The 27,145-nt window shown below is 41.9% G+C and overlaps 1 protein-coding gene and 2 long non-coding RNA genes across 3 annotated transcripts in view; 1 reads left to right on the forward strand and 2 right to left on the reverse strand.

The window, feature by feature from the left end:
- Positions 1-899: 899 nt before the first annotated feature.
- Positions 900-3,955, reverse strand: LOC309620085 (putative MAGE domain-containing protein MAGEA13P). The gene has a single exon (XM_082376153.1). The coding sequence runs from the start codon at positions 2,488-2,490 to the stop codon at positions 1,429-1,431; it is 1,062 nt and encodes a 353-aa protein (XP_082232279.1). The 5' UTR covers positions 2,491-3,955; the 3' UTR covers positions 900-1,428.
- Positions 3,956-4,027: 72 nt separating this feature from the next.
- The window catches only part of LOC309620106, a 68,728-nt gene continuing 45,610 nt past the window's right edge, over positions 4,028-27,145 (forward strand). The window contains exons 1-2 of the long non-coding RNA XR_014239414.1: positions 4,028-5,932; positions 6,158-6,217. This is a non-coding gene — a long non-coding RNA (uncharacterized lncRNA). The remainder of the gene's footprint in view (positions 5,933-6,157; positions 6,218-27,145) is intronic.
- LOC309620329 lies at positions 12,048-22,398 on the reverse strand. The gene is made up of 3 exons (XR_014239514.1): positions 20,942-22,398; positions 18,838-18,991; positions 12,048-17,709 (listed from the first exon to the last, which is right to left on the reverse strand). It is a non-coding gene; the product is annotated as an uncharacterized lncRNA (long non-coding RNA).

The following is a 27,145-nucleotide window of genomic DNA, read 5'->3' on the forward strand; positions in this document are numbered from 1 at the left end:
TCTGGGAATTTGTTATCCAGACCTCTCAGAGAATATGCAGTGCTCTAATACGGACGCCAAATCAGCCAAATATGCTGCTTCATAAGCAAAACTCTGTAAAATTTCCCTTACATAATATGTAATTTCATTTAGGTGTGGGTTAGTCTTCCCCAGATGGATTCAACTCAAAGCTCCTAGAATTCAAGTCAAAGACTCTTTCCTTCCCTCCCAGCTGTTCTCCCATCCAAAAGTGCTATTTTCATTTTACCCCCATCAAAAATCTAGTCCTTGTTTAGATTTGGCCAAAGTGCACTCAAGATAACCTAATTATAATGTCATTTTAATGTAGAAGGCTTTGGCTCTCTCAGGCCAGGGAAAAGAATGCCAGCCTAGCAACTTCTTGGTATCACTTCAAGGGAGTATCGTCCTATTTGTCAGGAAATCCTTGCAGATGATTTGTGTAGAACGCCTAGTTCGTGCACTGTGTCGACTGCACTGGGTTTTTACAAGAGTTCAGGACACTTTCCATACCTGCCTCAGGTAGGGATTTCTCTCTGCTTTATCCAGGATCCAAAAGGAACTGCTAAGAGCAGTTCCATGGCAGACATTTCTCTCAACTGTGAGACACAGCTTTTGAGAGTTAGGCCCCTGCCACCACCCAGCAAAGACTCAAGCAGCTTTGGCTCAGGGCACTTACACTTGACTGCTCTCCCCTGGAGCCCCACCTCCTCACCCCTTCTTTTACCTTGTTGGCTCCTAGAGGACATTTTGCCATCTTCCTGATCTGATTGCTGCACCTAGACCCTGCCAATCTCTGGGAGGGGTGTGTCTTGCTTAGCCTAGGATCCCCACCTCTAACATACGGCTTTTCAAAGAGCAGATACTCAATTAATGTTTGGCGAAGAAATGAACCAGCGAGAAAGATTTAAGATTTACTTTCTCTCACATTCTTGAATAAGCCAAGCATATCCAGGTACATATCATTTAATTTTACATAACAACAGACTAAAAGAGATAAGTGAACCCAAGAATTAGCCATCCTTCACATTTTTTCATCTATTCCTAGAACTCCTCAATTTTACTGTTGGGCTCTTTCAGGTTTCCAAGGAAATTCCTATTCTAACGCCATGTTATTTTGTTTCAAATCACAAGAAAAGATGGGGGGTTTCTCAATGTGTTTTGCAAAATTGTAAAAGTCTTATTCTTAAATATGATAAACAGCTATAAATGTGTGACCACTGTCATTCATAAACTTAGATTCGGGAGCTAATTAAACAATATTTGAAAAAAAGCCAAAGTAAAAAAAAAAAGATAAATCTCGAAATCAACCATATACAACAGGAACACAAAGATGCTGTACACTGTTCCTTCCAGATCCACTCTGGCCCTCCACTACGTAGAACATTGGCTGTTGTCTTCAAACGAAGACTGAAGAATCTGCTTCGGACTTTACTCAGGGCAGGAGAGGCTGCTGGGCATGACACTGGAACTTTCACTGGCTGTGGCACTAGTATCATCCCCGGTGGCAGCTCTGGCCTGGGCTCTCTCATCTCTCAAAGCTTCCTCATACCATGATGGGAAGGAAGTGGGGTCAGACCCACTGATCGCGGCAAAAAACTCCAGGACTTTCATCTTGTTGGTTTCAGCATAGGCCCTTGGACCCCACAGGAATTCATAGTGCGGAGGATCACTGTCAGACACCTGCCGGTACTCTAGATATTGTTCCTTCACCAAATCTTTGGTGATGAGTTTCCTGGGCTCCCCGTAGATGAAATCCTCCTGCCCAGCATATACCCCCATCATATTCAGCACTTCCCAGATTTTCTCCTCAGGGGCACGGTTGCCCTCCATGAAGATCATACCCAGGATAAGTATCAGGAGGCCGGTCTTGGGCATGCCCTGGTCATCATTCAGCATCCCATCGTAGGTGAGGTCAAGTGTTTTGACGAGCACATAGGAGTGGCTGGTGGGGTCCACTCCCTTCACTTCAATGCCAAAGACAACCTCCATGCACCCACAGACTTTGCTGAAGATCACAGGGAAGTGGTCCTTGTGTTCTTTGATGACATTTGTTAGCATTTCTGCCTTTGTGGTGGGTTCCTTTGTTACATATTTGACACACAGGAACTGCACCAGTTCAGCCACCTGCTTGTTTAGCTCATCACTGAGCAAGGACTCAGGATCTGGTGGAGCCTGGGAGGTGATGGGCCCCTCCTCTTCTTGGCTTCTGGAATTCTCATCAGGTTGACTCGATGGAGGGGCTGTGGTGGCAGTGGGTGAGAAGCAGGCCCTCTGAGAACTCTGGGGCGGACTCAGTGCCCCGGTGGCAGGCACCTCCTCTGGAGTGCCCAGGATCAAAGGAGGGAGGGAGGAGGAGGGAGAGGCGGGGAAGGAGGAGGACTCTTCCTTCTCAGCCATGGGCGCCTGCACACCTTCTAGGCCCTGTGCCTCTCTGGGGGTCTGAAGGTCTCCCTCAAGCTTGCAGTGCTCACTCTTCTGACCCAGAGACATGATGACTTGTGATGGAGGTAGCCAACAGGAGGGTGGGGCACTGGGGGAGAGAGGGAGGGTGTCAGTGGCCTCAGCTGAGAAACTCTCCCAGGGCGGCTCTGATAACGGTGACTTACAGGGCTCCTCTTTAGGGGTGCTCCCAGGCGCCACAGGGCTCCTGTTGTCCTGGCTGGCCTAAGAACTGAAAGAGGAAGTGAGATAGTTCCTCAGGGTGCAGCCCGAGGATTCCAGGGCTGAGAGCAGGCTGGGTAGAGTCAGGCACTGTGGATTCTCTCTGTTCTGGGGTGGGCAGGGCCTCGGTAGACATTCAGGGTGTGCACCTCTGCTTTGACTTCTGGTACTGCCTGGGCTGTCTCCTGTATGCTGACCTGAGGACACATGCCTCAGACCAAGGCACTCGCCTCCCGGTTCCTAGAACTCCTAGGAGGAGAACTGAGAGGGCTTCTCAGGATGCAGACTACAGGCACAGTCGTGGGCCCCCCAGTGTTGACAGGGGCAGTGGGGCCAGCCTCTGCGATGTCCCCACTGTTCTCGGGAGGATGGTTCCTCAGTGCTGTTCAGAGTCTGGTCTTTCCCCTGCCAGGGTCTGGGCCCCATCACTCTGCTGACGTCCCCCTGATATCACCCTGAGGAGGAAGAGAGGGGGCACCACATCCGACCCCACTTGCCCAGGGCCTCCCAGGGCTACTAGCAGGGGCTGCGTGGGCTTCCGTGGGGCCCGCCTTTATCTAGGGCAGGAGGACCCATCACGTGATCCATCTTTATTCCTGACAGGGCTGCTCCACACTGCGCCTCAGCTGGCCAGGCTTTGCATCCTCAGGTTGAAGCCTTGCTTGCGTCTCTGCAAGGGACCACGTCTCCCAGCCCCACGGTGGGAGCCATAGCCTACCACAACCGGCCTCCTCTGCCCTGTGCCTCTCGGGTACGACGGCAGGGACTGGGCCCTTCTGTTTCGGGGTGGGGGTACCCTCCGATCTCTATCAGGGTATTTGGCTTTACGTCTGGCAGGTTCTTAGCTCGCCCTGCCCCGCCCTCACCTGACATCCACTCAGACCTCCCCGAGACCAAAGTGCCAAGACGCCACTCCCAGCTGCTTCTGCCGGAGTCTCCCAGGGCTGGAGCAGGCGCAGGGCGGGTTTCCATGGGCCGCCCTCTCTCTGCGGTGAGGTCCCCTCAGCCCTCCTCAGTGCAGTCACAGCTACTCCTGACAGCGTTTAGGCCTCCTGCATTCTCCTCCCTCAGCCGCGGCAGGGCGGAGCGTCGGGGAGGTGCCCAGGGCTGAGCACAGCAGCAGGATTTCCGCGGGGCCCGCTCTGCACAGAAAACTGTCCTTAGTCGCCCCTCAAGGCCCTCACCTCGAGGCCTGGAGACACCTGGAACTCCTCCCAACGCTGACCCCAGGCCGCACCCCCATGATGAAGCCTCTCCTCCTTCAGACTCTGAAAGCGAAAGTAGGAAACATCACATCCGGGAACACTTCCTGCGGTTGACGGCACTGGCGGGGCGGGGCGGGGCGGTCCCGGGGGGCGGTCCCCTCGGCCCGTCCTTATAGGCCTCGCTTTCGTGCCTGGCGGGATCTGGGCTTTCTCACCCTGCCGACCTGATCCTCGCGCCTTCAGACCGAGCGTCTCACCTCCTGAGATCTGCCACCCGGAATGGGGAGAGCGGGTTATCCTTCCAGCACTTGCCGGCGTCTCTGCGCCTGACAACACTGGTCGGGGTGAATTTCTAGGGACCCCTCTGGTTCTAAGATGGGGGGCATCTCAGTCCTCCTCAAGGCATTCCTGTTTACTTCTGACGGGGCCCGGGACCCCTTCCTTCTGCTGGTCTGAGGATGTGTCCCTCAGGTCAAGGGCACCATCTCCCTGAGGCCCTGACCCTTAAGTGTGAAGGGGGGTGGGGCTTGTCTGTCAACCATACCTGGGGCCTCAAAGGCAGATGGAAAAGGCAGGTGTCTGTGGGATCACCCTCTGTTTGCAGAGGGAGGTTTCTTCAGGGTCCTCACTCTGGCGACTGGCAGAGTCTGGGACTCGTCCCTTTGCTGGCCTGAGTGCAGTCATAGCAGTTGAAGCCTCATCTTCAGATACCAAAGGTTGAAGTCGGGAAACACTACATCCAGGGGCTGAAAGCGGGCTGAGACGGGGCTGAGGCCCATTCTGTTCTGTCTGGCAGGTCAGTTCAGTCGTCCCACGGGATCAGCACTTTGACTCCTGCAATTGCCGGAGCCCCCTCCTCCTGAGAGCTTCCCTCAATCAAGGCTGGCACCACGGAGTTCCCAGAGTCGGAAATGAGGGGGGCGGTGCTTATCCCGACATACCTGCCAGGAGTCTCCCGGGGATAACATCAGGGATGGAGGGGGAGTCTGCGGGGTACACACGGTTCTGGGGGCGGGGGTTGGATCTCTCTGTCCTCACTCATGAGAGTGCTCCTCTTGGCTGCTGGCTCCTTGATTAATTGCTCTCTTGGGGATTCCTTCTTTTCTGCCAGCTGTGAGCATTTGCCCATCTGCAAACCTTTCAGAGAAAGGTTTTGGTTCCCAGGCTAGGTGCTAGATGGGAGAGCAGTGGCGCCCATGACGGGTCGTGGAGATTCAGAAAAGCAGCTCACCTTCCTATGGGTCTCTTCACCCGCCAGACATATACTTTGGAAACATACTTTTGTTCTAAAAGTTTATTTTCTGTACTGAAGTGGCTGAGCAGTGTGATTTGGAGACTTCCTACTCTTTTGAGGTTATCTAACATTGCATTGTCCAGTATAGTAATTTCCATTTTTCTTAAGCCTCATTGATATTAAGAAATGTTTTATGTCTCTACCAAGCGTGTGTGTAAGTGTGGTTCACCGTTATAGTTGTTATTCCATTTTTAGTACATCCTTTTTATTAAAATATATTTTTTAAGGCCAGGCTGCACTCACTAAAGTGGTTTCAGGTGGTGATTAACACAGGCTCTGGAGTCATACTGTGTCAATCAACCTAATCTTTCTCCCACCTACCTTCATCTGCCATCAATTTCAGGCTATGGACCCTCCCAAACTTGCCTGCCCCCTCACTCTCACCAAGTACCAGTTCTTCATTCTCCCCCAAGGGTTTCTCATGTTTTGTTGTTAAGGCTTTGTTGTTGATATTTTTGGTAGGCTGAAAAATGGCCCTCCCAAAGTTATCGTATCTCAGTCCCTAGAACCTGCAAATGCTGCCTTCTTTGGGCAAAGGGTCTTTGCAGATATGATTAGGAATCTTTTGGTGGGAGGATTAGCCTGGATTATCCAGGTGGGCCCTAAGTACAATCACATGTATCCTTACAAGAAGGAGGCAGAAGAAGAATCGACAAACTGAGAAGGCAATGTGAAGATGGAGCAGAGAGATATTTGGAGATGTTGACCTTGAAGATTGCAGTCATGTTCCCACAAGCGAAGGAATGCCAGCAGTTACTAGAAGCTGGAAGAGGTAAGGAATGGGTTTTCCCCTAGAGTCTTCAGAGGGAGTGCGGCCCTGCCAGCACCTTGATTTCAGCCCAGTGAAACTGATTTAGAGCATCTGGCTTCCAGAACTGTAAGAGAATAAACTTCTGTTGCTTAAGTCACCCAGTTCAAGGTAGTTTAATACAGCAGCCCTAGGAGACTAATACCTCATTGCTTATTTGCTTTCATTCTCCCTTCTATGGTTTTCCAGGTTTGATTCTGGGAGTGGAAGACAACAGCCCAAACTTGACTGTCACTTTGGCAACTACAGGTAAGGCACTAAATCTGTAAATAACTCGAGGAGAATTGACGTCTTTAAAATATTTCGTTTCACATCAATGAATATGGTATACGCCTATTTATTTGGGACTTTTTTTTTAACTTTTAAAAAAATTTATTTTTATTTATTTTTGGCTGCATTGGGTCTTCGTTGCTGCGTGCGGGTTTTCTCTACTTGTGGCGAGCGGGGGCTACTCTTTGTTGCGATGTGCGGGCTTCTCATTGCGGTGGTTTCTCTTGTTGCAGAGCACAGACTCTAGGCGTGCGGGCTTCAGTAGTTGTGGCGCACGGGCTTAGTTGCTCCGTGGCATGTGGGATCATCCTGGACCAGGGATTGAACCCGTGTCCCCTGCATTGGCAGGCAGATTCTTAACCACTGCACCACCAGAGAAACCCTATTTGGGACTTTTAAAAAATCCGAATCTATCAGTAAACGTTTATGTTTGCCTCCATAAAGATATCATAGGTCTTGTGATTTGTAATTCCTTTTAGGTGACTTCTGGATTTTGTTGCTGTTGTGAATGGGATATTGTCTGTTACATGTTCTAATTAGTTATTGCTTTTGTGTGGCAAGGCTCTTGATTTTGCTATATTGTCCTCCCATACACTTTCTTTCTGAAGTCCCTTATTTATTTGAATATTCCACACACTGATTCCTTTTAATTTCCTAGGCAGTTGATGATATTGTTACCAAATAGTATCTCTTTCGTTTCAATATTCATTTATTTATTTTGATATCCATATCTCTGGCTTTGTGTTCCAGTGCAGGTTTGAACAGTAGAGGTGAGAGTATCTGTCTCGTTCCTGACTTGAATGAGAATGCTTCTAACATTTCACATCTAACTATGTTTGCTGTAGAATTTAGGAAAAGCAAGTTCCCTCCTATTCTTAGTTTGCCAGAAGTTTGTACCATGAACTCATGCTGAATTTCTTTCAAAGGCTTTTTCTATACCCATTGGCACAATCAAATTTTTTTTTCTCTTCTAATTTGTTAATGTAGGGAATTACAATTGAAAGTATTTTCTAATGTTAAATCATATTTTCATTTCTTGGGCACAGCCCATTTGCTCATTTAATTCACTGCTCAGTTGACTATGCTATTGTAAAATATTTACTACTGTGTGAATGAGCTTGGCTCAAGTGTTCTTTTCGTGGGGGTGGGGATGTCCACATTTGGTTTTTGAATCCAGGAGAGCTGGCTGGGGAAAATGAGTTGCATAATTTCCCCTCTCCCTTTTTGGGAGTATGCCTTAGAAAAATTTGTTTTCTCTCTTCCAGAAGACCACTCCCTAGGTGGTGTACTTCCATTAGGAGGTATATAATGCCTGGTCATTCTTTGTGTTGATGTCAGCAGTCCATGGTTATCACCTTTATCAATCCATTAAGAGTCACAGAATGTTCATTCTCTCATTCCTTCTTGTGCTATTAGCTGAAATACCTCTATATGTGGAAACCTTTCCCTGTCCACGGTTTGGTTATCCTGAGGGAACTTGCTGTGTTCCCTTATATTAAAATCCCTTCATCTAAATTTTGTACAAGTTTATTTCATGTGTTGTTCCTGATTTTTCTTTGGTAATCATTGATATTTGCAAATATGACCATCTTATAAGTATTTCTAGAGGAATGTGTTGTGTTCATTGGCTCTGCTGTTTCTATTTCATTACTTTTGCATTAATCTTCATTATTTCCTGGCTTCTACTTCTTTAGGTTGAATATACTATTCACTCCATACATTCTTGAGGTACTTGGCTGTTCTAAATATTTCTTATTTTCCAATACATCTATTGAAAACTATACATTTCTCACTGAGTATCACTTGAGCTGTATCATACAGATAGTATTTTATAGCTTCATGTGTATTGCTTGAATATTTTACAAGTTGAGGGTATCACTGTATTACTTATGCTATTAGAACTTATATATGTATGTGTATGTATACACACACTAAAGTGTGTAAAAACTTTTGAGTAGGCTTTAAAGAGGACAAAAGAGATAGAATATTTCGAGGATGTTTCATGATCCAGGGGTATTTGTTTTTGTTTTTTTTGTTATTAATTATAACAGACACAAACATATTTAACTGCCAGTGACTGAGTTGGGTTTATCCCATGAATGTGAAGAAGTTTAATGCTAGAAAATCTGTCACTATGATTGGCCACATGTAAGTCAGGGATTGTCCAGGCAAATAGAAACCAAAGTAAATATATAACACAGGGAATTTAATGTAGGGGATTGGTTTCACAACTGAGAGAAAAGCTAAACAAGGGAGAGTTGGGAAACCCAACAATTAGCAACATGAGGAATTCACTCCCACCTCTAGCCTGAAAGGACAAAGAAAGATAATAGTGTTACTGGAGTCTAAGTGTTGCATTCAATAGGATCTGAAGCCATGGTGGGCCAGTCTTAGGGGAGCTAGAGCCGTGGAGAAAATGTAGCCATGGAGGGAGAAGCCACCTGATATAGAGCAAAAAGGACTCCGACTGCTTCATTCTCCTGGGTTGTAATCTCCTGCTGGTGCCACCAGTTGGCTAAACCAAGATGGCAACAAAATGTAAGTGAGCCTAGGAATTACAGGCTGCAGATGTCAGCTCCTACATAATAGAGAGCAGAGCAGGGGAAGAGGGAGGGATAGATCTGAGGGCAAATAGGTCCAGGACAGGCATACCACATTGAAATACATATCAATAGAATAAAGGATAAAATTCATATGATCATCAAAATAAATTCATCCTCAATAAACTAGGAATAGAAAGGAACTTCTTAAACCTAATAAAGGGCATCTACAAAAAAAACCCACAGCTAACACCATACTTAATTGTTGAAAGACTTAAAGCTTTTCCCCTAAGGTCAGAAAGAAAATAGGGTGTCTGCCTTTACCCCTTATAGTTAACATTGTACTGAAGGTTCTAGCCAGGGCAATTAGGCAAGAGTATGAAACAAAAGCCATCCAGATTGGAAAGAAAGAAATAAAACTATTTTTATTCACAGATGACATGAGATTGTATATAAGAAAATCCTGTGGAATCCCCACACAAAATAACTATTAGAGCTAATGAGTTCAGGAAGGTTGCAAGATACAAGATCAAATACGTATAGCATACTCACTTTATAAAGCGAGTCACACAAATTTTTTTGGCCTCTCAGTGCATATGAGTTATGTTTATACTATATTGTAGTCTATTAAGTATGCAATAGCATTATGTCTAAAAAACAATGTACATACCTTGAATAAAAAAATACGTTATTGCTAAAAAATGCTAACTATCATCTGACAATGCTGGGTTGCCAGAAACCTTCAATTTGAAAAAAAAAAAAAAAACGCTATATCTGCAAAGCACAATCAAATGAGGCATGCCTGTAACCCAAATAAAAATGGGCAAAAGATTTGAATAGATACTTATCCCGTGAAGATATACAAATGGCCAATAAGCACATGAAAGATGCTCAACATCACTAGTCATTAGGCCAATGCAAATCAAAACCACAATAAGATAGCACTTCACACCCACTATGTGGATATAATTTTTAAAAATGAAAAATAACAAGTGTTAGCATGGATGTGGAAAAATTAAAAACTCTTGGATTGCTGGTGAGAATGTAAAATGGTGTACCCTCTATGGAAATTGATTGACTTTTGTTTGTTGACCTTGTATCCTGCAACCTTGTTATGTGCACTTGTTAATTCTAGGGGCCGTGCTGAGGTTTGAACATAGATATTGGTCTGGTGGGCGCAGATCTGAAGACAGCACGTGTCACTGTAGTCCTCTACATAGTATAAAAGTCCTCTGTTTCTGCTCCCCCGCCAGGGCGGGTGGGGGCTGGGAGCTGAGGCTCAGGCTTCCGAGGTCAGATCCCAGGGAAAGGGGTTGCTTTGACTATTCGAGGTCTTTTGTGTTTCAGTACCAATTGTGAAATTTTTTGTTCTAGTTCTGTGAAAAATGCCAGTGGTAGTGGTAGTAATGCCAGTGGCATTACTGTGTTTGGGGTCTCCTTTTCTCAGACTGCAAGTTCATAGTTCACGTTGTTTTTGGTGTCTTCCCCCAGTGGCTACGGTTGGCTCAGTGGGTTGTGTAGGCTTCCTGGTGGAGGGGACTGGTGCCTGTGTTATGGTGGATGAGGCTGGATCTTGTCTTTCTTGTGGGCAGGACCATGTCTGGTGGTGTGTTTTGGGTTGTCTGTGACCTTATTATGATTTTAGCAGCCTCTCTGCTATTGGGTGGGGTTGTGTTCCTGTCTTGCTAGTTGTTTGGCATAGGGTGTTCAGCACTGTAGCTTGCTGGTTGTTGAGTGGAGCTGGGTCTTAGCATTGAGATGGAGATCTCTGGGAAAGCTTTCACTGTTTGATATTATGTAGAGCTGGGAGGTCTCTGCTGGACGAATGTCCTGAACTTGACTCTCCCACCTCAGAGGCACAGGCCTGACACCTGGCCGGAGCACCAAGACCCTGTCAGCCACACAGCTCAGAAGAAAAGGTAGAAAAAAAAAGAAGGAAAGAAAAGAGAAATATAAAATATAATAAAATAAAGTTATTAAAATAAAAAATAATAAAAATAGTATTAAAAATAAAAAAGTAGTAAAATAAAGAAAAAAAGAAAGAAGAGAGCGAGCAAACCAAATTCACCAATGATAACAAGTGCTAAAAACTATAGAAAAAAAAAAATGGACAGACATAACCCTAGGACAAATTGTAAAAGCAAAGCTATACAGAGAAAATCACACAAAGAAGCATACACTTACACACTCACAAAAAGTGAAAAAGGGAAAAAATATATATATATAAAAAAGGAAGAGAGCAACCAAATCAATAAACAAATCTACCAATGATAATAAGCTCTAAATACTAAACTAAGATAAACATAAAACCAGAAACAAGTTAGATGCAGAAAGGAAACCTCAAGTCTACAGTTGCTCCCAAAGTCCACCACCTCAATTTTGGGATGATTCGTTGTGTATTCAGGTATTCCACAGATGCAGGGCACATCAAGTTGATTGTGGAGATTTAATCCACTGCTTCTGAGGCTGCTGGGAGAGATTTCCCTTTCTCTTCTTTGTTTGCACAGCTCCTGGGGTTCAGCTTTGGATTTGGCCCCGCCTCTGCGTGTAGGTTGCCTGAGGGCATCTGTTCCCTGCCCAGACAGGACAGGGTTAAAGTAGCAGCTGATTAGGAGACTCTGGCTCACTCAAGCCAGGGGGAAGGAGTGGTACAGTATGTGGGGTGACCCTCTGACAGCAGAGGCTCGGGTGACTTTGCACCAGCCTGAGGCATGCAGTGTGTTCTCCAGTGGAAGTTGTCCCTGGATCATGGGACCCTGGCAGTAGCGGGCTGCACAGGCTCCCGGAAGGAGAGGTGTGGATGATGACCTGTGCTCGCACACAGCCTTCTTAGTGGCTGCAGCAGCAGCATTAGCATTTCATGACTGTCTCTGCTGTCCGTGCTGATAGCCGTGACTTGTGCCCATCTCTTGAGCTTGTTTAGGCGGTGCTCTGAATCCCCTCTCCTCGCACACCCGGAAACAATGGTCTCTTGCCTCTTAGGCAGGTCCAGACTTTTTCCTGAACTCCCTCCCAGCTAGCTGTGGTGCACTAGCCCCCTTCAGGCTGTGTTCACGCTGCCAACCCCAGTCCTCTCCCTGGGATCCGACCTTCATATCCCGAGCCTCAGCTCCCAGCCCCCGCCCGCCCTGGCGGGTGAGCAGGCAAGCCTCTCAGTCTGGGAGTGCTGGTTGGCACTGATCCTCTGTACGGGAATCTCTCCACTTTGCCCTCTGCACCCCTGTTGCTGTGCTCTTCTCCATGGCTCCGAAGCTTCCCCCCCCGCCCACCCCCCATCTCCACCATTGAAGGGGCTTCCTAGTATGTGGAAACTTTTCCTCCTTCACAGCTCCCTCCCAGAGGTGCAAGTCCTGTCCCTATTCCTTTGTCTCTGTTTTTCCTTTTTTCTATTGCCCTACCCAGGTACGTGGGGATTTTCTTGCCTTTTGGGAAGTCTGAGGTCTTCTGCCTGCGTTCAGTAGGTGTTCTGTCGGAGTTGTTCCACATGTAGATGTATTTTTTTATGCATTTGTCAGGAGGAATGTGATCTCTATGTGTTCTCCACAATCTTGAAGGTCCCCCCTGAGTTCTTTATATATTTTAATATTAGTCCCTTATCAGATATATAATCTGCAAATATTTTCTCCCATTCTGTATGTTGACTTTTAATTTTGTTGATGGTTTCTTTGCTGTGCAGAAGCTTTTTAATTTGATGTATTCCTACGTGTTTATTTTTGCTTTTGTTGTCAAAGCCAAAAATCTTTGGTAACAACATTGTTAAGGATATTATTCCCTATGTTTTCTTCCAGGAGTCTTACAGTTTCAGGTCTCACATTCAAGTATTTAATCCATTTTGAGTTGATTTTTGTGTATGGTGTAAGACAGAGGTCCAGTTTCATTATATTGCCTGAGGTTATCCAGTTTTCCCAACACCAGTTACAGAAGAGACTTTCCTTTCCTCATTGTACATTATTGGTTCCTTTGTCATAAATTAATTGACATATATACATGGGTTTATTTCTGGGGTCTCTATTCTGTTCCATTGATCTATGTGTCAGTTTTTAATGCCAATACCTTACTATTTTTATTACTATAGATTTGTAATGGTGTTTGAAATCAGGAAATGTGATGCCTCCAGCTCTATTCTTTCTCAAGATTGCTTTGGCTATTTGGGGTCTTTTGTGGTTTCATACAAATTTTAGGGTTGTTTTTTCTATTTCTGTAAAAAATGCCATTGGAATTTTGGTAGGGATTGCATTGAATCTGTGGGTCATTTTGTATATAGTGTGGACATTTTAACAAAGTTAATTCTTCCTATCCTTGAGCACAGAATATATTTTCAGTTATTTGTGTCTTCAAATTCTTTCAACAAATTTTTATAGTTTTGGTGTCCTGATCTTTCACCTTCTTGGTTAAATTTATTCCTATATATTTTATTCTTTTTGATGCTATTATAAATAGAATTGTTTTCTTAATTTCTTTTTCTGATAGTTTTTTGTTAGTGTATAGAAATGTAAGTGATTTTTGTATTTTAATTTTGTATCCTGAGGTTTTACTGAATTTTTTTATTAGGTCCAACAGTGTTTTGGTGGAGTCTTATGGTTTTCTGTATAAAATATCATGTCTTCTGCAAATAGAGACAATTAAAATTTTACTTTCCAATTTGGATGCCTTTTATTTCTTTTTCTTGCCTAATTACCCTGGCTAGGGCTTCAAGTACTATGTTGAATAAAGTGGTGATACTGGGCATCCTTGTCTTATTTCTGATCTTAGAAGGGAAAGTTTCATCTTTTTACCATTCAGTATGATGTGAGCTATGGGCTTATAATATAGAGCCTTTATTATGTTGAGGTATGTATCCTCTATACTAAGTTTCTTGAGAGCTTTTATCATGAAAGGGTTTTGAATTTTGTCAAATGCTTTTCTGTATCATTGAGATAATCATATGATTTTTTTCCTTCCTTTTGTTAATGTGGTATGTCACCTTTGATTGATTTGCAGATGTTGAACTATCCTTGCATCCCTGTAATAAATCCCATTTCATCTTGGTGTGTGACCCTTTAATGGATTGTTGAATTCAGTTTGTTAATATTTTGTTGAGGATTTTTGCATCTATGTTCATCAGTGATATTGGCCTATAATTTTTTTCTTGCAGTGTCTTATCTGGCTTTGGTGTCAAGGTAATGCTTGCCTTATAAAATGAGTTTGGAAGTGTTCATTACTCTTCTATTTTTTTGGAAGAGTTTGAGGATTGGTATTCATTCTTCTGTAAGTCTTTGGAAGAACTCACCAGTGAAGTCTTCTGGTCCTGGATTTTCCTTGTTGGGAGGTTTTTGATAAATTATTTAATCTCCTTACTAGTAATTGGTCTGCTCAGATATTCTATTTCTTCATGATTCGGTCTTGGTAGGTTGTATGTTTCTGGAATGTATCTCTTTTTTCTCGGCTATCCAGTTTGTTGGCATGTAACTGTTTATAGTAACTCATGATCCTTTGTATTTCTGTGGTATCATGTGTTGCATCTCCTATCTGATTTCTGATTTTATTTATTTCAGTCCTTGATACTAACATAAAATTGTGGAATTCCAACTTACACCAACCCTAATAAAAATGTGATATGTCATGTACTAGCATCATTGCAATTTTATGTGTGACGAAGGGCAATTTATATGAAATTTATGAGCTTATTTCCTCATATACCTCAGCAGTGGTTAATTCATCAAGGGAGTTGTAGCCGAGGACTCAGACCCTCCTGGGTCAGCCTTGATTATATGCATAGCTGCATTCCTAGCCCAGGTGCCACTATTCAGAGACTTTATTAGGGGCCTTAACCGAGGCACTTTCCAGGTGCCTTAGAAAAGACCTAATGATTTTGGGGCCTTGGCTGAGGCACTTTTCTCCATCTTGACTCAGTAGTTTTCCATTTTCAGTCCTTCCCTTTTCTCCAAGGCCCTGGGTTCGTAAAGAGGCAGGAACCCTTAATTTGCAGCGCCTGAGCAGTGAGACAATCCCCCTGTGTACCCCTCATGTCATCTGACCCTCACCTGGTGCCATTCTGTGGGGGGAAAATGGACAACTGAGGAGCTGGTGCCTCTTTCTACTTCTTGCTTGTACTGTCATGGTAAGTGAACAGAGATTTGGTTGTTTCTTTCAGTTTGGCTCATTGTCCTAATTGAATACCTTGATATGTGGCAACTTAACAATATTTTTGTGTGCATGTATGTGTATAAAACTGTTGTAGTCATCATTCATAATGGTAAAATCTTGGAATCTTTCCATTTAAGATAAATAATAAGACAAAGATCTGTGCTACCAACACTTCTGTCAAAGGAATTACTGGTGCAATTAGGTAAGAAATTAAAATAAAACATATGAAAGTGGAAATGGAAGATGATATGATTGTGTATTTAGAAAATGCAAAAAACTTGCATAAGAACTATTAGAATTAATAAGTGAATTTATCATATTTACTGTATATAAAGTCAGTATGTGAAAGTTTGTCTTGGTTCTATATACTTACAACAAATGATTTAAAAATGAATTTAAAAGAAATACAATTTATGATAGCATCAAAAATATCAAACACTTAGAAATAACTCTAATGAAAGATGCATAAGACCTCTAGATAGGATGCTGTAAAACATGACTGCAGTAAATTAAAGACCTAAATAAATGGAGGAAGAAACTTTGTTCATGGTTTTAAATTCTCAATATTGTAAAGATATTCTTTCTATATTGATATATAGAGCTAATGCAATTCAAAGTATAATCTGAACATGTTTCTTTGTGGATATTGACAAAATAATTCTAAAACATACATGGCAATGCAGATGCTAAGAACAGGCAAGACAATCATGAAGATCAAATTTAGAGAACTTCTACTACCAGATATAAGACTTACACAACTAAAGTAATAAAATTTTTGATTTTGGTGTAAAGATAAACTTATAGACCAATGGAAAATAATAGATGTACCAAAAGGAGATCCATACACAAAAATCACCTGATTTATGACAAAAGTGCCACTGCAATGCAGTGAAGATTAGATGATCTTTTCAGTAAGTGGTACCAGATCAATTGAACACACATATGGAAAGCAGTGAAGCTTGAGCCCTTCCTCATAGGATACACAAAATCAAATCTATATGATTCATAAGCCTAAATGTAAAAGGTGAAAAAATGATCTTTCTTTAAGGAAAATATAGGAAAGCATACTTTTGATCTTTGAGTAGGCAAAGATTTTTTAAAGTGGTCACAAAAAGAAGTAACTATACAATAAAATTTAAATTGAACTGTGGTAAAATTATGAATTGTTTATCAAACGACATCAAGAGCAAGAAGTAAGTGACAGAGTGAGAGAAGATGTTTGCAATACATATATTGGACAAGGGCCTCATATCCAGAATATATAAAACATTTGTGCACAGCATTAAGACAGATACAACACCATGAGCCAAATACTTGAACAGGTACTTGAGTCAAAAGAATATACAAATGGACAATAAATATATGAAAAAGTGCTCAACCACATTTGTCAAAAAAGAAATGCAAATTAAGCACTTGATATAGTACCACTATACAGATACCAGACAGGTTAAACAAAATAACAGTATTGAATGTTGATGAAGATACACAGCAACAAGACAATTCATGAGTTATATGACTATGTATCATTACAATAAATATGTAAATTTATTTTGAAATATCTATGAATGCTGAACATATGCATTCCTTATGACTCAATATTTCTAGTGTTATGTATATATCCTAAAGAAATGTGTACATATGCACTTAAAGACATGTTCAAGAATGCAGAAGCATTATTTATAACAGTCAAAGATTGGAAACAACTCATATATATGCAACACTAGTAGAATGAATACATAAATTGTAAGATAGTCATATAATGGAATATAACATAACTAAGAGAAAAGAACTGCTACATGCAGCAACATGGGTAAATATCAAAATCGTGTGATGTAGAACAAACGAAGCTAGACAAAAAAGAGTACAAGAATAGAGAAAGGTGTTGAATTTATTCAAAATGCAGACTACTATACAACAGTTAAAATGAACTAACAAGAGCAACATCAGGGATAGAAACATTTACAAACATTATATTATCTAACCCTTACAATACTCTTACAAATTAGATATGTTACCCAGTGTACAGGCGAGGAAACTAAAACTTAAAAACTTTAAGTTGCCTGGAGTTATAACCTGAAGCCAGGATTTGAATTCTGATCCAGAGCTATATGACTTTCAAGTTCATATTCTCTACACTACTGTATAGGACTTTCAGGATTTGTCCTCAGTCACGATGGAGCAAGTGGAATGATGAAATATTTTTCCTTCTTACCAGTCCCTAATTCCATTTGTCATTGAAAGGCTATTCTGTTCTGAAGGTCTAGCCTGACTAAAATGGAAGATAGATTTCTAGTTTGTGATATATAATGTAGACATCAATATTTTTTCCTGCAGACTTGGGTCTAGTTTTAATTATACTGATACACCTAAAGATGCATACTTTATTCTTCAGTGTAGATCAATACTAAGAATGATATTGATTCTTTCCATAATCTCATCCCCAAACTTTTGAACACAGCAGTTCCATATCGTATTGATTGATGAATGTCTGCTCCAACCTGCAATGATGGCAATATCATCAGTACATTCTATGCTTTTCCGATTGAACTTTTTTCCAAAGCTCTAAATGTAGGCATTTAAATAAATAATAATAATCTTTCTTATTTATAGATGCTCCATAATTAAACATTAATAAAAATTTAGCCTTGGGTATGTAAAATGTGTAGATTCAGTTGCATAACAGTACCAATACTTGCCAGAGTTTTGATTGGTTGTCTTACCAAGAAACCCTCTCTATTCTGTAAGTCAGTAGTCCACTCCCCTGCATTTCCTTTGTTAAAATTATTTCTCTGAGATAGGGTCCTCCTGAAAGAGCAAAACAAGTAGAATATTTTCCATGGATGTATCCTGTACATAGGATGTATGCTATGTATACTATTATGACTTACACACACAGAGATACTTATAAATTTATATATTGGCATATTTGTGGAAAACCACACATACATAGAAAAATGTAAAAATATCACATATTTCTAGAACAAAGCCATAAGAAAACTAATATTTCTCAAATTTGGACTATGGACTAAATTCATTTTATCTGAATGCCTAAACATAAAATAATTTTACATGTGCAAAACCCAAATTAATCAGGTGAAAAATTCTTACAATTATGCTCTTGTACATTAACAGATTCACACTATGTCATCAAATAACCAAAATAATCATATGCAATAAAGTATGCCCAAATATTTAGGGAAAGTTGATGTTCATTTCCTTCTGAAGTACAGAAATAAAAACATTATATCTCAGGAAAATCATAATGATATTAAAGAGGAACTGGTTATTTCAGGGAATGTAGCTGTGTATCATTCTGTTAGGGCAAACTCTAAAGTAACAAATGCTTTTTTAAAAATAAATTCTATCACTGACATTTTAAACTAACACTTGGAAATTGTCTGGTTCTTTTAAAAATGTCATTATAAAAGGAAAAACAACCATACTCACCAGGGAAGAATCTACATTACAATGTCAAATTGTTAGGAAGATCTAACTACTGCATATTTCCATACTCATCTGAGAGATACAAGGGAATCACTGATTACTATGTAAAAGGTGAGAACAATTTAGGTATATTTATTACTAATGAATGTTAAAGGCCAACTTCCTTCCCAAATGGACAATCCATTGCTTTTCAGCACCAAAAGAAAGAAAGAGAGAGAGAGAGAGAGAGAGGGAAGGAGGGAGGGAGGGAGGAAGGAAGGAATGAAGGAAGGAAGGAAGGAAGGAAGGAAGGAAGGAAGGAAGGAAGGAAGGGGAAAAAAAGACTTCTATCAGACGGGCCTCAAGGGTTACTACAAAGCATGTAGCTGCTGATGGAAATCCCAAGTGCTGAACCTCTTTCCCATGATTAAATCAAAGTAGCTTCTGTACATTTTGTGAACCTCACAGGAGCTATTCCACAACATGCTTTTATCAGATCTATGAACTCACTTGAGCCAGGCGGCATATCCAAAGAAAGATGTGAAGTGTTGGGCTCTCCTGCCCTTGAACCTGGAGCAGAAGCTCCAGCAGCCATCAGGACACAGATGCTCAGAACCTGCCTCCTTCAGACACCTGATATGAGCAAGGCCACCAGCATGAGGAGCTGCACAGGGAGAGACAAATCCAGCAATCACCATGCTTTACTGGTGTAACTGTGGGCCCCGCACCGTGCTAGGCACTGCGTTAGAGACAAGGACACTGAAACAACTGGGTAGTGATCCTAACCACCAGAAGGTACAATGAGCTTCCCACCACGGCCTTTTTCTTCTCCTTTCCTCATATGTCCCCTGAGAACAAAGTGGAAAAGGAATAAGAAGTGGCCTGAATTCATACAAACATCCATGATCCTGCGATAACCACAGGACCATCGGCTTATTCACGTGTTATCGCTAAATGTTCACAGAGACCCTTTAGGGAAAGCATCCTTATTCTCATTTTACAGAGGGGAAAGCTGAGGCTCAGAGAGAGTCGTTACCTGTCTCACCTCCCACGCCCCTGCCTTTAGAAGGAAAGTGGCTCGAGGACACCCCTGGAGCAGGACACCGCACCCACTGGGGCCGGGCAGGACCCCAATGGCTTTGCCTACGAGACAGCCCGGGCACCGAGCCCCCAAAGCGGGAAAGAAGTGACCTGGATGTGGATCCCTTTGTCTCCCCACACTGCAGGGTGGTCCAGCCCGCGTCGCGGGTACCCACTCTCCCAACTCAGTTCCAAACACCTAAAGGAGAAACCTGCTCTCCTTGCCAGGCCGCTTCTGTCTCCATTAAAAAGTCGTCAAGGTCGCCTTATTGACGTCACCTTTCTATAGTATAGTAACCGCCTGGCTCAGGCAGGTCCTCCACCACCTTAAATACCTCCCCACCCTCCTCCACCCCCTTGTCTTTAGCTTAAAGCAAAACACCGTAGCTCTTCAGGCTGCCACTTGGAAACCATACTAATTTGAAGCACTAGACTGGGACCCCGGCAATTGGCAAAAAAATCTGTCCAGTTTCGTGGGACAAAACATGTGCTTGTCGTCAGGAATTGTGTTTGCTTTAAAGAGACAGTAGGGGTGTATTATCAGAACACAGAGACCCAGGGAAGTATGTAGGGTTCCTGCAGATGAGTTAGCCCTCCCTCTGAGGGTGAACGTGTACTATCACAGCCCATGCTAAGCAGTTAGCCATCTGTGGCAGAGAACTAAGAACTCGCTATAATCATGTAACCCAATGATCTTGATACATATACAAAAATGTCATTTACAAATCTCAGAGTTATTCCAGGGAGGCAGGCCTAAAACATCATAGTCACTTAATAGGCAGAAACCTGGGTCAATTGAACGATACATTGTTTTTTCCTGGGGAATTCCTAGCCTCCATTCGCAATATTTTCTTCCACGTGGAGGGACAGCCACGGCCAAACCCATGTAACCTCTCTATACACTCACTCCTCTATCTAGAGAATCACTTACCTGATTAGTGAGGTTGGTTGAACAAACAGGTTGCACAGCCCAGGCCCTCTCCCTTCAAAGTTCTTGAACCAACCTGCTCTTATGGAGCACATGTTTACTCTGCCCTCAGGAGTGGGTCTACAAATAGATCCACAGCTCCTTTCCCTCTTCTGTGTCTCGCCGGGTCCCAAACTATTCCTATGGTCTTGCTCTAAAATGACTGAGTCTTTAAGGGGCCTTGAAAATACACCCCTTCTCCATATCTTGACTCTAAACCAACTAAGAAATGTGAAAAATAAGGTGAAAATACATCAACTTTATTCCTTATAAAGGTGATATTGTAGAATGTGGCTCAGATTTCCACAAGGGTAGTGGTCTTCGTATTAACGAACCCCAGAACTGCACAGACGTATCCACCCAGCAGTGCTGCGCTGGGACAGTCAGAAAGGACCAGGACTGCAATGCATATGTCTCTGAGGTCTGGGGAAGGCATCCTATGTGTACTCAAGAAGAGTGGCTTCCTTGCAAGGCTATCCTTGTAGCAGGAGAAAGTGTTTCAGGACAGCTTCTTTGAGAAACCTTCTTGAAATGAGTAAACACCCCTTGTTCTGACAACGTACTCACCAAGGCACCTTCTGAGGACACGGCTTTCCATGTGCCTCCGGGAGCAGTTTGTAGCAATACCTCCATCCCTTCACAAGCATGGGTGCAGTGGAGCCTCGTCTGCGGAAGGGAATTCAGGAATAAATTCCTAAAATTCCAAGAGTATGATGAAAATCGTACATCGTGAACAGTTATCTTGGGGATCCCAGGAGGAATTGAGGACATTTCAAAATCTATACCCACATATAAACCCACACAGAGACTATAGCCAAAATGATCACGACGTCCTATCGAACCTTCAAAGATCAGCAAGTCCCTATCTTATCCAAAGATTACAGACTATAGAAAAAGAGAGTTCACCAAAACTACATGGTTCAGATATCCATTTCTGTTTAACAAACACCACCAAAACAATAGCCATTTTTTAATTTCTCGGGATAATGTGGGTTGACTGGGTTCAGCTGGATAGTTTTCTGCTCCATGTGGTGTCTCACCTGGGGCTGCCATCAGCTGGAGGCTCCGTTAGGCTGGTATATCTGAGAGAGCTCACTCACAGGGATGAGCATGGGGTCTGGCTTCTGCTAGGGGCTCAGCTGCGGTTGTTGACTGGAGCACCTTGGTTCCCCTCCAGATCCCTCCATGTGTAGGGTTACCAGATTATAGTTAAACCATTTACATTTGAATTTAAAATAAACAAAAAATCCTTTTTTGTGTAAATCTGTCACATGCCATATTACTTTGTTCATCTGAAATTCAAGTTCAGCTGGGCATCCAGTATGTTTATTTGCGAAATCTGGCAACCCTAGGGGAGGAGCCTGTGAATTTATAACATTGAGGACAGACCTTCTGAGGTGACTCTTCCACTGGGACTGGTCTCTGGAAAAAAGAAGAGATCATATTTAGCAATAAAGACAAAAGCTGTTAATAACTGATGCTGGTGGAATGAAGGGGAAATGGACACTGCCACACACTACGGGCGCCAAATGGGCATATCTGTATTTTAAGGCCCATATTATCATGGCTGAATAACTTGAATGGCTTTTGATACAGAAGCCCTCTTTCCACCAACAAGGGAAATTCATAGGAGGGTTTAGAAAAAGATCCCCAAGGTGATTCCGACCTGCAATCTGGTTAAGGGGCCCCAACTGAAGGGGCGGGTGAGGACCACATGAGCTCTCTGATTGACGGAGGAAAGGGCTACTCTTTATGAAGCAGGTTGTTTAGAGGGGCCCAGATCTAGGTTCTTCATGTTAGTGACTGGATTTCATCTCACAACAGCCCCACTAGTGATGTATCACTATCCTCTCTTCATGGATGTGTGTGACTACAAAGCAAGTGCTCTTGAGCACAGAGACAAATGGCAAAGAGGTTGTTCCCCACGCCAACAGCCAGAGCCAGGGGTGGGACCTGGCAGCCTGGTCCCCTTTAGTCGCTCGTGGCAGATCTTTAGCAAAGGTATCAGGACATGTACTGCTGAGGTGGTTAATCTCTTGTTCTCCCTGTGTTAACCCTCCCAGCAGCAGGAAGCCAAGCCTGGTGTTCCTTCCCCCTGCCGCATGGGAAGTTTGTGACCAGGCTGGAAGCAGAAGCCGTCTGAAGCCAGTGTTTCTTCTGTCCTTTGTGAAAACTTATGGAAATGATTAGGCTGCTTGTACCTGCTAGGGAGGAAAGGGCATCTGAGGACACAGAGAGGAAAGTGAGATTTCTCCCAGAGAGGGATGAGGGTGGCTCCGTGGATGGTCTATCGAGGCTGGGCATCTAATCATGACAGGTGTTCTCGTGTGTATCGAGGGATGCATGGGGTAGGAATGGGAATCCAGCTTTGGCCCTAATCGCAGTATACCATGCATTCTCAACAGATGACATCACCCCCAAGAGGTCAAAGATTGGTTCTTGAGGTTAGGGTTTTCATAGATATTACAGCGGTCTGTGAGCTTCCAGAGGACCACAGTACATAAACAGATAAACTACATCTGGAGTATTAACAATTTCACATTCCGCTGGGGAGTGGGGTTGGGGGTAATGAGGCAAAGAATGTCTGAAAGGGCTCCTGGAGGGTGATAATGAAAGAAGACTGACAAACGCTTCATATACACAGTGACCTCTTATGCAGATGTTGGTGCTGGTGATGATGATTGATGATGATGAGAATTAAGTATGGGGATTATGTGAATGACTGCTTTCTAAGATGGTGGGTAGAAAGGGATCAGTCAGAACAGACGTCTCCTCTGAGAAAGATGATATGGAGGGTAGGAAATGAATGTAAACAAATGGTACTCTAAATTGTATCTCCTTTACTCTTAACACTTACTCAGTTACCTATTCAATCCTATAATTTAAACATTTCTTTTAATTTATTTACTTATGTATTTATTTATTTAATTTTTGGCTGTATTGGGTCTTCGTTGCTGCGCGTGGGCTTTCTCTAGTTGCAGAGAGTGGGGGCTACTCTTCGTTGTGGTGTGTAGGCCTCTCATTGCAGTGGCTTCTCTTATTGTGGAGCACTGGCTCTAAGCATGTGGGCTTCAGTAGTTGTGGCATGCAGGCTCAGTAGTTGTGGCTCATGGGCTCTAGAGTGCAGGCTCAGTAGTTGTGGCTCATGGGCTTAGCTGCTCCAAGGCATGTGGGATCTTCCTGGGCCAAGGCTCGAACCCATGTCCACTGCACTATCAGGCGGATTCCTAACCACTGCACCACCAGGGAAGTCCCTATTTAATCCTATAATTTAGATAAGGGTAAGAAGTCAGGAGAGGTGAAGTAAATCAGGGGAACTGCTAGGGATACCTGCTCAGTACGTGAGCTTGAAATTACTCTAAAGCTTTTCCCGTTGTATCCTGAAGCCACCAGGGCTCTAAATGCTCTAATTTCTCTGGACACTGGCATTCAATGCTGTCCAAGGTATTGCTTAATTTATTAATAATGACCTATATTACTTTTTTTTTTACTGAAGTATAGTTGATTTCCAATGTTGTATTAATTTCTGGCGTACAGCAAAGTGATTCAGTTATAGATATATATACATATATTCTTTTTCATGTTCTTTTCCATGATAGTTTATTACAGGATATTGAATATAGTTCCCTGTGCTATACAGTAGGTTCTTGTTGTTTATTTTACATATGGTAGTGTGTATACGTTAATCCCAAACTCCTAATTTATCACTCCCTCCCCCGCTTCCCCTTTGGTTACCATAAGTTTGTTTTCTATATCTGTGAGTCTGTTTCTGTTTTGTAAATGAGTTCATTTGTATCATATTTCAGATTCCACATATAAGTGATATCATATGGCATTTGCCTTTCTCTTTCTGACTTCACGTAGTATGATAATCTCTAGGTCCATCCATGTTGCTGCAAATGGCATTATTTCATTCTTTTTTGTGGCTGAGTAGTATTCCATTGTATATACATACCACCTCTTCTTTATCCACTCATCTGTCGATGGACATTTAGATTGTTTCCATGTCTTGGCTATTGTAAAGAATGTTGTTATGAACAGTGGGGTGCATGTATCTTGAATTAGAGTTTTCTCTGGATATATGCTCAGAGAGTGGGATTGCTAGATCATATGGCAACTCTATTTTTAGTTTTTTAAGGAACCTCTGTACTGTTTTTCATAGTGGCTGTACCAATTTACATTTCCACCAATTTAGAATTCATGGAGATCTAGGGAGAAAGTGAATATGAAGATGCAGCTGAATGGGTTTCCAAAATCATGGTAAATAGTGGAAAATCACAGCAAAATATAACATTAACAGATGGAGTTTTCAATAAAGTAGCTGTAGTAGGTATCTATGTAGATTTCAGTGTAGTTATAATACATAAGGCAAATGTAATGTAAAGGGGGGAGGGTAAGGGGATCTATTAAGGTGAGGTTTCTACATATCAACTGAAGTGGTAACATAATGATTCTGAGTATTGATTCTGAATAGACTGTGGAAAGTTAAGTAGGGAGTTTGTAATCCACAGAGCAACCACAAAAATATTATACAAAGAGATATATTCAAATTCAGAATAGAAAATTAAAATGAAATACTAAAAGGCATTCAGATAAGCCAAAGAAAGGGGAAACAGGGTAATGAAAAACAGAGAGGACAAACAAAACATGCAAAATAAAGTGGTAGATCTAAATAGAAACATATCAATAATTAATTGTCAATGGTCTAAATACATAACTAAATGACTTAGATCATCAGAATGGATTTATAAAACAACAAAAACCAAAAATGGCCCAACTATATGTTGCCTACAAGAAACTCCCTTCAAATATAATGATATAGGTAGCTTAAGAGTAAAACAATGAATAAAAATACACCACGCAAACACTGATCAGAAGAAAGCAGGAGAATCTATAGATTCTTTACATTATCAGACAATGTCGACTTGAAAGCAAACACAGTTACCAGGGATAAATAGAGTCAGTCAATTCACCCGGAAGATACAACAATTTTAAATATGTATTATATCTAACAACGGAGTCTTAAAATACAAGAGGCAAAACTGACAGAACTGAAAGGGGAATAGACAAATCCACAATTATAATTTGGGTCTTCAATACTCCTCTCTCAGTAATAGAATTAGTAGACAAAAAATTAGCAAGGTTATAGATGAACTGAACACCACCATCAACCAACTAGATCTAACTGACATTTATAGAACAGTCCACCCAAAAACAGCAGAATACACACTCTTTTCAAATGCACATGGAACATTCAGCAAGATAGACTATATCCTGAGTCATAAAACAAACCTTAACAGCTTAAAAAAATTGAAACCAAACAGAATGTGTTATCTGACAATAATGGAATAAAATTCTAGAAATTAATAATAGAAAGATAACAGGAAAATCTCTGAGAACTTGGAAACTGAGCAACACATATCAAGTTAATTCATGGGTCAAAGAGGAAGTCTCAAGGGAAATCAAAAATACATAGAACAGAAATCAACTATACTTCAATTAAAAATACATAGAACAGAATTAAAATGAAAATAAAAGTGAAAACCTACAGCTATCAAAATTTGGGAGTCAGAAAACAAATAGGTCGTTGTCAGGGTTGAGGTGGGGAGAATGGGTTGACTACAAAAAGGCACAGGAGAATTTTTTGGCATAATGGAACTCGTATATCCTGATTGTGGTGTGGTTATACAACTGTATACAAGTGTACATATACAAGTGTATGTACTTTTCAAGACATAGAACTGGACACTGAAAGGAGTGAATTTTATTTTCTCTAAATCATACCTTAATGAAAACAATTTAAAAAGCACACATCTTGTTAAATGAAGAACATAAGTAGCAGATCAGTGTTATTCTGTGATTCCAATTTCATATCTAACAAACAAACCAGTTAATGTGTAAACCATTGTATCTATTTACGTATGTGTATTTCAATATGCACAGAAAAATGCATGCCAAATACAAATCAAACAATAGCAGTGGTTACCTTTGGGGAGTGGGATGCAGGAATATTGACTAGAAAAGAGACTTTCACTTTGTCTGGCTGTGAGGCATTTTAAACCACACATAAATTATTTATATTTATAACCCATTATGAAACAATATATATGGGAGATATTCTGATAGACAGTGAGGGTACTGAGGAGAATAAAAATAATATTCATTATATACTTAAAACACATTTGTCTAACTCTCCCTTCCACTAAAATTAATTCAGGAACGATAATTAACTCCATATGGTTTATGATCTAAAAATGCAAAAAATAAAATCAAGTTCAGTGGATACAGCTAAAAATTTAAATAAATGTGAACTATGTTCCTTCAGAATTATAGTTCATTAAGGGAAGATGTTATGCCCTTGGTGAATAATAATGGTATCTTTTAAGAACATCAAATGATCAGGAACTGTGACTGGGTATGATTATTATAGGGAAAATGTTATAGGGGAATATGGACCTCTTGTCATGAACAATTTCCAGGTAGGTTCTAACCGCTTTTTTTTGGTATCCTGTTCTTCCCAATGGCTGTCATTCTTTTAATGGTTGTGCCCTGCCTCCTTCCTTCCTGTCTCAGTTAGAACCTACTAGGCTAGGCCCTACTCCCTGATTTCAAAGCTTTCTACAAAGCTACAATAATCCAAACAGTGTGGGGAATTCCCTGGCAGTCCAGTGGTTAGGACTCCATGCTTCCACTGCCAAGGGCGTGGGTTCAATCTCTGGTCCGGGAACTAAGATCCTGTCTCAGTTAGAACCTACTAGGCTAGGCCCAAGA

Source organism: Balaenoptera borealis (assembly GCF_965194805.1).
Source record: "Balaenoptera borealis genome assembly, chromosome: X".
NCBI classification, from domain to species: Eukaryota; Metazoa; Chordata; class Mammalia; order Artiodactyla; family Balaenopteridae; genus Balaenoptera; species Balaenoptera borealis.

Coding starts and splice junctions, on each gene's coding strand:
- LOC309620085 (XM_082376153.1), bottom strand. CDS start 2,490: ATGTCTCTGGGTCAGAAGAGTGAGCACTGCAAGCTTGAGGGAGACCTT.